This window comes from Panthera onca, chromosome D2 (assembly GCF_046562875.1).
Source record: "Panthera onca isolate mPanOnc1 chromosome D2, mPanOnc1 haplotype 2, whole genome shotgun sequence".
Lineage (NCBI taxonomy): Eukaryota > Metazoa > Chordata > Mammalia > Carnivora > Felidae > Panthera > Panthera onca.
In genome coordinates, this window is record NC_138349.1 from 75,878,246 (window position 1) to 75,888,267 (window position 10,022).

A 10,022-nucleotide genomic window follows, 5' to 3' on the forward strand; every position below is an offset into this window, starting at 1 on the left:
ACAAGCACAAACCAGGTGCGGGTTAGTAGACCCAGGGTGGTTGCTCGTGTTGTGCACGCGATCACTGGCGGGGGAACCCACCTGGCCCCAGCGGGATGCTTACAGCATTTCTTCTACCTCTTCTTCCTCAGCCTCACAGCACACACCCCGCTAGGGCGAGCCAACCCAGCCACCCAGGGTGAAATGGTTAGAGAAATCCAAGAGAGGAAGAAATCCGCTCTTTTGTCAAGAGAGCGCATGCGTCGTCCCTGGGCGTGGCTCTCTCCACGCACACCACCGTTTCTTCTCTTCCAGTTGTCTCAACGGCTCCCCCTTCGTATTTGTATAAGCTTTTCCTTGGTCACCACCACCCACCGAACCCCCTGCCATAACACTCCTGGACAGTTTTTGTTTGTTTTGCTAAAGAGAAACCTTGCGGGTATGGCGCGAAGGTTACATGAGATCATCCGTGTGACTCAGGGACTCGAAGCCTGGTCCGCCCTCCCTCCACCCCGCGGCCCGCTAACCTGGGCTCCCTCCCGGGGATCGCCCTCTGAGGTTGGGCCATTGGTGACTTGCTTGCAGACATGCGGGAACCTCAAGGCTTCGGGGACCAGTGGCTTCTCCACAGCCACATATATGTCCTCACTCTGCCCAGGGCAGCAGAACCCACGCCACAAGCCCCCGTGTGGGAAACACAGCCGCACTCCCCCATCCCCGCAAGGCCTGCCATTTGTCCGCTGGTTTCCACGAGGAAAACTGGGTGCACACCCCCTGCCATTTAACCTAACAAAAGCTCCTTGACAATTAAAGTGATTTGGAATGCTTCAGCTAGCTTACTGAACAGATCCCCTCTTAAGTACCCATTGATTTCTCTGCAGTGAGTTTTTTTTTTTTCCTTTCAGCAGTAATTCTTGCCTCTACTTCCTTCCTAAATGGAAATTGCATTTGCATTTTTCACTGATGATAATTTAAGTTATCTGGTTTATTCTTCATATGGTTGTAACCAACTGGTTAAAATCTTACAGGAGTATTATGCTAGTTTCTATATTATAATTGGCCTCCCTGTTTCTCTTTTCTGACACTCAGTTAGCTTCTCTGATTTTCAGTTAAAATACCCTTGCTGGCCACTGTTAAGAGGATGTTTTTGTAGTATTCCTGGTGTATCAAAGAAGTTAAATTTCAGGGCGCCTGGGTGGCTCAAGAGGTCGTTCTGACACTTCATTTCAGCTCAGGCCGTGATCTCGAGTACGAGATCCCGCATCGGGCTCTGCACTGACAGCCTGCTTGGGATTCTCTCTCTCCTCTCTCTCCCTCTCCCTCTGCCCCTCCCCTACTTTCTCTCATAATAAACAAACAAACAAACAAACAAACAAACTTTAAAAAAAGTTATATGTCAGTTCCTGGTTTAAGAAAACCCAACAAATCATCTCTCTAGCTTTGTGATAATAAGTCTCTTTATGTCTATCATGTTTATTTACCAATGAAAATACCAAATCAAGGAGGGGGAAATCTGGGCGATTAGAGAATAGAATATGCTCCTAAGGGTATTCTGAGAACAAACCAGGTGATATCTTAAAGACACTGTTTCAAACTTCCATGAAGAAAAAGGGCAATTTGCTGACATGCGTTGTTGCATCATTAGGCATTCTCCCCTTTTCACGTGGAACGAAAATGAGTCAAGGTAAGAAAAATGTGATCGTGAGACATGCCTGCAGATACAGAAGAGTGGTTTGTCTTGCAGAGTTCTGTCTTAGCCATGTGGCTGTCTTCCTCATGAAGCAATAGTTGTGTAGTGGTGACAGTGGTGGGGAGAAGTGGCATGATGCATCATCAGTCCTGAAGCCCCACCCCGACCTCCTGGGACAGCTATGGGGCACTTGCCACCCCAGGGCCCAGGGGGACGACAGGGCCCGAGTGCCCACCTAACGTTCTGCCGCTCCAAAGAATGTGCTGAGATATGAGCAGCTTTGGAGACTGCCACTTTAGCTTTAAAAGCTGTAAAGTGCGTATGGGAAAAGCTTTTTCCTGGTTTCTCTGCTGTCTACTTGCACGAGAAATGTCACAGGCAAATGCCAAGCCAATCACCGGACTACTGGGAATGAGCCTTTTGCTGTGCTAGTTCTCAGCCAGCCAGACTTCATCCACAGGTTCCCTTTGGGCAATTTTATTTTAAGGAGGGTGAGGATTGGAGCCCTGTGCTGGCAAAGGAGCCAAGAGGAAGTCCATTCTCCTAAATAGTTATTTCAGCTTAATAACGCTGAGGTGAGACGCCCGGTTAACCAGCAGAGCATCACAATAAACCTTGTACTTACATTAACCCCTACAACATATTAAGTGCTATATCCATCTTTTACCCAGACTGATAACCTAGTCAACTCCACGCTCCAAAACTAATTCATAGTTTACGTCGTGTGTCTCAGGACCGAAAAAGGCTTTCCATTGAACATCTCAGTTGTTCCCACAGTAAGCGTTTTGCAGGGAACAGAGCCAGATCAGATGGCCGTGTGCCTCCCTTCCCCCACAGCATGCGAAAATCAGGAAAAAGATTTCCCCAGAGCACCAAGGAGCCAGCCACAGAGCCCGGGGCCCCTCGCTGCTGCTCTGAGGCATTTACCGCTGAATTCTCCTGTCCCACTGTGGGAAGGAGGCCTCCCAGTGAGGACTCATGAGCAGATGACAGGACTGACACGGTTTAATGGGCAACACCAGCGCAGCCCAGGAGGCCTTCTGCTGGGACTGAAAAGGGTGGGCGCTGTGCCAGCCTGTACAGTCCTAGGAGCTAACGGAACGAGACGAGGATCGGCAGCGGTGGGGAGCTGGGAAGAGGGTGGGAGACCCGGCGCCCATGATCCACTTTATCACTCGGTCAAACTTTAACATTTTTGAATTTCCTAACACCCTAGCCCAAAATACACGGAAATAAGCAAATCCTCCCAAATGAAGAAGTCTTCTCCAGCCACACCTCTGCCCCCCCCCCCCCCGCCTCACTCTCCCGTTATTATTTCTAAGGCAATTCAAACATTAAACCAAAGCTCCCCCAAGGCCGCTGTGTGCGCGCGCTGCGGGCGCAGCCCGTTTCAGCACCAGCCTCGGGGGACAGACGCCATAAGGGAGGGGAAAACCAAACCCTCGTCTGGTCTACTGTCACCACCAGAACTGCTCTGGGGACAGGTGTCCCAGGGTACTGCGAAATCATGAGGGCTTCTTTAGGCACTCCACAAATAAAACATTTCCACAAATAAAACGACCAACTAGCCGCTCCAGCCCTTCCACTGCGGTCCTCTTCAACGGGGGGGACGTCCCTGCCCGGAGAATGGCAAGCGTTCGTGACCTACATATGGAAAAGGGGTCTCGGGGAGCCTCCCCCCGCCTCAAGCCCCAGAGATCGGGAGACCCCGGGCACCGGGAGACCTCCCGTAAGCGTTCGGAGCGGTCTGTCCAAACCTGCGCTCGGGTTTGCCAACGGCCCGGCCGAGGGTCGTGGGTTCGAGGGGCGCGCTCACCTGCCGGCGCCCCGCCGACGCCCACCTGCGCGGCAGCGCGAAGGCCGGCTCGCTGCGGGCGGCCAAGAGAAGCAAGGTATTCGTTTCGCGTGCTGCCACGGACGGCAGGACCACACATGCACCGAACCGCGTCTCCAGTTGCAGAGACTTTCCCGCCCGAGTTGCCTTCTGGCTTCTGGCTCGCCCCGGGCTCGCCGGAGCCGGGGCCGTGCCGTCCCTTCGCCGCAGACGCACCGGGCCCGGCCCGCCGGCGGGGCGCCCACTTACCCGGAGCCGGGCGCGCGGGCCGAGGGCGCCGCTCACGCGCGGGCTTTGTCTCCGGCGCGGTGCTCGCGGGGGGCGGCCAGAGCGCGCGGCATCGCTCCTCGGCCGGGCGCGGGGCTGGGCGGGCGGGTGGGCTCCGGCTCCGGCTTCGGCTCCGCGCCCCGGCGCCCGCGCGCCTCGGCGCTCGCGGGCTCGCGGTGGAAAGGCGCGCCCCGCACCGCCCCCGGGGTCTCCGGGCCGCGTCAGCAGCCCCGCCCGGACAGGGGAGGCTGGGGGCGGGGGTGCAGGGGGGCGAGGCCGTGCCCCGCGCGCGAGGGAAGTCACCCAGACCCAAAGTACTTCGGCCCGCTCACACCCGCCGTGCGGGGCTCCCGGGGCGCGTCCGGGTGCGGTGGGGTGCGGAGCGCCAGACCCCCGGACCCCGGCCGCCCTCCCGGCACGGTGGTCACGCCCACTCCGCGGCAGGGTCTCGCCCGGCGCCCGGGAGGGGCCGGGAAATCCCGCCCGCCGCCGCCGACGTCACTGGTGCGTCACCGGGGCTCCCGCGCCAGGGCTCCGCGCACTCCCCGCGCCCCCCGCCCCGCCGCGCTCGCCCCCCGCCCGCTCGCGCGCCCCCGGCCGGGCCCAGCACTGCGCCCGGAGCGCGCGCGTCGCCTGGGGGGAGGGGGGGGAGGGGCTGGGGGGGCGGGGCTGTGGCCGTGGGGTCGCGGTCCTCGCGGGGTTCCGGCACCTGAACCCCCGCGTCCGCCTCCCGGCCTGGAGGGTTAGTTCCGGGGACCAGCCAGGCTGGGCGCGGCCAGTTTCCATCCGTCCCCAAAGAATCCGTAATATGCCTCCCAGCCCCCCAATGGAGGGCAGTGAGTGGAGAAACGCTTGATACCTGCGAAAATTCACAGGGCATTGTCTCCCTTTCCGGGCGCAGGGTAACGCTGACGTCGCTAAGTGACGGGGAACGAAGGGCCCGCCGAGGCAGCCCACCCTTTGGGGACTGAGGGCGAGCCGCGGGCAGCCCCCATCCCGGCCGGCGGCCAGGAAGGCGGGAACGACTTCCCGGTGTTCGTGGAGAGCAGAAGCGGTTCCCGCGGGGAAATCCAGGGCGACCCCTCGTTCCTTTTGAACTGTAAGCGTTTTGCGGTAGAGCTTTTTTAAGCCTCTTAATTATTATAGCCCTCCACCTCTGGGGGGAAAACAGCGTAGTTGCCGTCCATTTTCCGACTGCTGGTGAAATTACGCAAAACGTTTGGAACAGAGAAGCAACAAAGATTTCCTTGGTAGGACGAGGAGGCCGATGTTAGTTCTTTTGTAAAAACTATATAAAATCATGGCTGACAATTAGGAAATAAGTCTTGCAAATCTGCCTTCGCCGCGCTCACCCACCAAACAGCAGCCACTCCTTGATGTAAATGACACCAGATCACTTGTTTCTTAGATCTCTGATCCCCACTGACTTGACATTTGCCCCAGACAAATGTGCGGCTTTGCTGACTCCGAGTGTCTGACAGAACGCGAATGCAGAGTTCAGAGGTGCCCACCTGGGGCCCGCGAACATCTCGCAGCTTTTTTTTCACAGCTTGCAAGTGCCCATATGAGGCACAGAATCGAACGATGGTAAAAATGACTAAGCCTGTAAATGCACCTACAGCACTGACCTTTTTTTTTTTTTTTTTAAGTGAGAAAAGGTATATGGGTACTGCATTTAAAATTCAACAAATCGAAAACTGTACTATTTCCACCCCCAAGTTTATTTCTCCTGCATTTCTCGCCTCGACAGCACGTCCTGCCCCCGCCCCGCCCAGGTGGTTGGCTAAGGCAGAATCCTGGTTTCCTATCTTCCCAACCCGCATCTCGACCAATCCGAAGGCATCAGTTGTAAGGGAAAGCAAGATCGACACTTCCCGGTACCTCCCTTCCTTGTTTATCTTTCTAACTGATTACACCATCCCTTAAGGCTGGAGTATGCCCATTTTAAAGAAAAGGAAGAGAGGGGCGCCTGGGTGGCGCAGTCGGTTAAGCGTCCGACTTCAGCCAGGTCACGATCTCGCGGTCCGTGAGTTCGAGCCCCGCGTCAGGCTCTGGGCTGATGGCTCGGAGCCTGGAGCCTGTTTCCGATTCTGTGTCTCCCTCTCTCTCTGCCCCTCCCCCGTTCATGCTCTGTCTCTCTCTGTCCCAAAAATAAACGTTGGGGAAAAAAAATTTAAAAAAAAAAAAAGAAAAGGAAGAGAGTCAGTGGTTCCAGAGTGGATCCCAAGACCAGCATCAATGGCATCACCTGGGAACTTGTTAGAAATGCCAATTGTCAGGACCCACCCCAGCCCTCCTGAATTACAAACTCTGGGGAAGGGGCCCAGCAATCTGCTTTAAGCCCTCAGGGGAATTCTGATTCTGGCCCTCCTTGTTTATCACCTGAGACTACTGTAATCACCTACCATCTGGTTCTAGGACCCTGGACCCCCCCACTTCCTTTCTCCCAGCTAACAGTCCTTGTTCTCAACTCTGTTGTCTGATGCCAATATGGAGGTGGCAGATTTCTTAGACTGGTGTTTACATGGTGTATCTTTCCCCATCCTTTTACGTTTAACCTTTTACGTTTAACCTGTGTCTTTATTCGTAAAGTAGGATCTCTATTCTTGAAGACAACACAGAGTTGGATCTTGTTTTGTAATTCAGCCTGACAAACTGAGCCTTTTCTTTTTATTAAAAAAAATTTTTTTTAACATTTATTTATTTTTGACACAGAGAGACAGAGTGTGAGGGGAGGGGCAGAGAGAGAGAGAGAGAGAGAGAGAGAGGCAGACACAGAATCCGAGGCAGGCTCCAGGCTCTGAGCTGTCGGCACAGAGCCTGATGTGGGGCTTGAACTCGTGAACCACAAGACCATGACCTGAGCTGAAGTCTGACGCCCGACCGACTGAGCCACCCAGGTGCCCCTAGATTTTTCTTCAAATCCTTGAGCATTTGGAACGGGTTTATAATAGCTATTTTAATATGCTTAGAGGAATTATATCATTTCCTTCCTTTCTTGATATAGTCCTGTCAAATGAGTTTTCTCCTGTTTTATGTCACATATCCCTCTTTCTTGGCATGTTTAGTAATTTTTAAATTGGATGCTAGACATTGTAAATGTATGCTGTTGTATGCCTAGATTTTGTTGCTTTAAAGAATAGGGATTTTTTTTTTTTTTTTTTCTGGTAGCCAGCTAAATTGCTTACCCATGATCCTTTGATATTTTCTCTAAAGACTTTTAACCTTTATTCTATGACTCTTCTGGGGTCTTCTTTGCATACCTTTATGTTCAGTGAACTCTTCCCCTCTGATTGGTCAGAACTGAAATGTCTCCCCGCCCACTATGAGCTCTGGGAATTGATCAGCTTGTAGCTCCCTGGTCAGCCTTTGCTCAGAGCAAAAGTATTCAGCCAGAGCCTCCACCTGGTTCTTCTTGTCTGGGTGCCTTCTTTGGGCCACTCTGTGTCACAAACTCCAGTTTCTCAGCCTTGCAAGTGCTAACCTCTGTCTCTTCTTCTCAGCAAGACTTCTTTCTAGGCCCTTCTTAGGAACCCCGCCCCCATGGCTGCTAAGTGCCCTCTGGCAGGAGGCTGAGGCAGCCTCTGTCCCAGGGATCACAGTCCTGTGCTGCTTGTATTTCACGCTTTGACAACCATGGTTTCTTGTACTATATCCAGTTTCCAGTTGTGTAGGAGGGCAGGGTGAGTCTGATCCCATTTTTCCCCGAAGTGCACGGAAGCAGGAGTTCTCGGCCTGTCGTTTGAGTTCATTCCCCCATCTCTTCACTTTTGCCTTTTGTCTCTGATGCTTTCCTTCAGCCTTGGCTTCCTTCCATCCTGGGCCAAGTCTAGAAGTTTTCTCTTTTCTTCATGATTTGACTAAATCATTGCTATCTTTGAGGAACCTGATCTAACTGCTCCTCACATCCCAATCTTGTCATTCTGATATGTAGAAGCCTCTATTGGAAAATTTACTTTATTGTATCCTAATCCTTCCTTCCCTCAGCCCTCATCTCCTTTCCCCTCCTTTCCTTTCTTTCTAAATCTCTCTCTCTACTGCTCTACTCATTCTTTGAGAGCAGATCTTATACATCTTTGTGTCTGCTATATCGTAGAGGCTCAAAAAATGTTAAATGAAACCCCACGTTTAATGGGACGTCAAGAAAATCCATGTGTTTATTCATTTGCTTAATTTTCAATATTTTTAAGGATCTGGCAAAGGCGATGTGGTGTAGGCAGAGGCAATTTAGGAGGAAAATTACAAAAAGCCTTAGCTTTTGAACATTATTCCTGAATAAAAAGTTTGTAAGGATCAACTAACTGATAGAGTGATCATTAAAAACTGCAACGTTAGTCTGATATGGGGAAATTAAAAGGATTACCAGATTGAAAGTCGGCTTGCTTCTGGCACAGTTCATCCCTGAGTGATAACCACATTTTTGGTCTCTCATAGGCATCTAAGTTAGCTTTTTTTGGTGGCTCCATAAGGACCTGTTGTAATCCTGGAATGTCCATGTGTGTACAACCTTGTCATTCTTATCCTATTTGTATAAGAATTATCCTGAGATGAACATAGAACTGCGATCTACAAAAGCCGAGGGCAAGAAAGGAAGTGAGACACTCTTTAGGGGAAGTCAAGTAAGTTCACTCCAAGGCAAGGAGCTCCTTAGCAAAGAAGAAACTTGAGGAAAGTGTGAAAGTGAAGATAATCCAAGTGTGGGCTTCATATTCTGTGGAAGACATGATCCAAAGATAAGGAAAGGCAACCTAGGACTTGGTAGGTTGAGTTGGGAAGTTTTCTTAAAAACAAGCATAGAAACAAACAAATGTGACACATACTGTCTATCTGTGCACCTACCCATCCCCTTGGCCATCCACCTCCCCCCCACCTCCCACTCCATCCATCCATCCATCCATCCATCCGTCCGTCCTTTTCTAGCATGCACCTACTCTACCCTATTTCAATGATACTATAAATCGCCCAAAATATTTAAAAATTCCTCTTTTGGAATTACCTGCAGAATCCCAATTTTTTTGTGTGTGTTACCTTGTAATTGTGCTTTGTTTTCAACTAAGGCAGTTATCAAATATTTAATTTATCTGATTCAGCTCTGGATGACTTTTGGTTGTTTTTTAAATGTTTATTTTATTTTGAGAGAGAAAGAGAGCACATGTGCATGAGCAGGGGAGGGGCAGAAGAGGGAGACAGAGAATCCCAAGCAGGCCCTACACAGGGCTTGATCTCACGACCTTGAGATCATGACCTGAGCTGACATCAAGGGTCAGATGTCAACCGACTGAGCCACCCAGGTGCCCCTAGTTATTTTCAAAACTTACGTATGTTCGTAGGAGAAAGATTTCTCAACATTGAGTATATTCTGAATGGTCAACTGTAATAACTGAAAGAAATCATTCCCGGTAGGAAGTAAAGAAATGGGGAAGAGGGTGGCTCACATGATAAGCACCAGGATCAGTGAGGCAGAACTGTAGCAGATGATGCTGACTCTGAGGGCCAAGGAGCATGGGTGTGTGTAAATACGCACCTGGTAGAAAGGGCTGTGGAAGACACCTGTTCTTTCCATCTCACTACAGGCTGTGAAACATGAGACCTCACAACTCTGTTCTCCAGACCATCCTGGGAAATAAAATAGATGTCTAATTCTTACATAACCAGGAGCACACATGAGTGGGTTTTACTTTCATTTATAATAAAGTATCTATAGAAATCTTGTAATGATATTAGCTAATTAACCATTTGTGTTTAGGTCCTATCAACAAATCTGAAAATGATTGCTTGATTTTTCCTAAAATCTCAGAAAAGATAGTTTTTATTATTTATTTCTTTTGAGAGAGAGAGAAAACAGATAGTTTTTATTATTTATTTCTTTTGAGCGAGAGAGAGAGAGAGAGAGAGAGAGAGAGAGAGCGTGACCAGAGGAAGGGCAGAGAGAGAGGGAGAGAATCCCAAGCAGGCTCTGCACAGTGCAGAGCCTGACATGGGGCTTGATCTCACAAACCGTGAGATCATGTCCTGAGCCAAAATCGAGAGTCAGATGTTTAACCTACTGAGCCACCCAGGCACCACAAGATTTTTTTTTTTTTTTAATTCTTGATGCTTGAACCTGGATTCCAAGGATTTTTAAAGCTCTTTTAACTAAATTAAAATCTGGGAATGAAAAAATGGTTTATTGTTATCAGCCCTCAAAAGTTTTGGCAAGACAAGTTTAATTCACTTTGGAAAGGAGCCCAACGTTGCCACAAAGCAATCTTT

General features: G+C 50.6%; 1 protein-coding gene across 3 annotated transcripts in view; it reads right to left on the reverse strand.

Annotated features, from left to right (window-relative positions):
• GNG4 (G protein subunit gamma 4) overlaps positions 1 to 4,755 on the reverse strand; it is a 73,110-nt gene extending 68,355 nt beyond the window's left edge. Inside the window, exon 1 of one of the 3 annotated variants that reach the window (XM_078434195.1) lies at positions 4,630 to 4,755. Coding sequence is in view for 1 of the 3 variants with exons in the window: in XM_078434194.2 (XP_078290320.1) it covers positions 3,486 to 3,603 (118 nt within the window). In the remaining 2 variants the exon portion in view is untranslated. Of the gene's footprint in view, positions 1 to 3,485; positions 3,727 to 3,752; positions 4,084 to 4,629 lie in introns of those variants that run through there. The other 2 variants (XM_078434196.2, XM_078434194.2) reach the window with 2 other exon arrangements.
• Between the last annotated feature and the right edge of the window lie 5,267 nt (positions 4,756 to 10,022).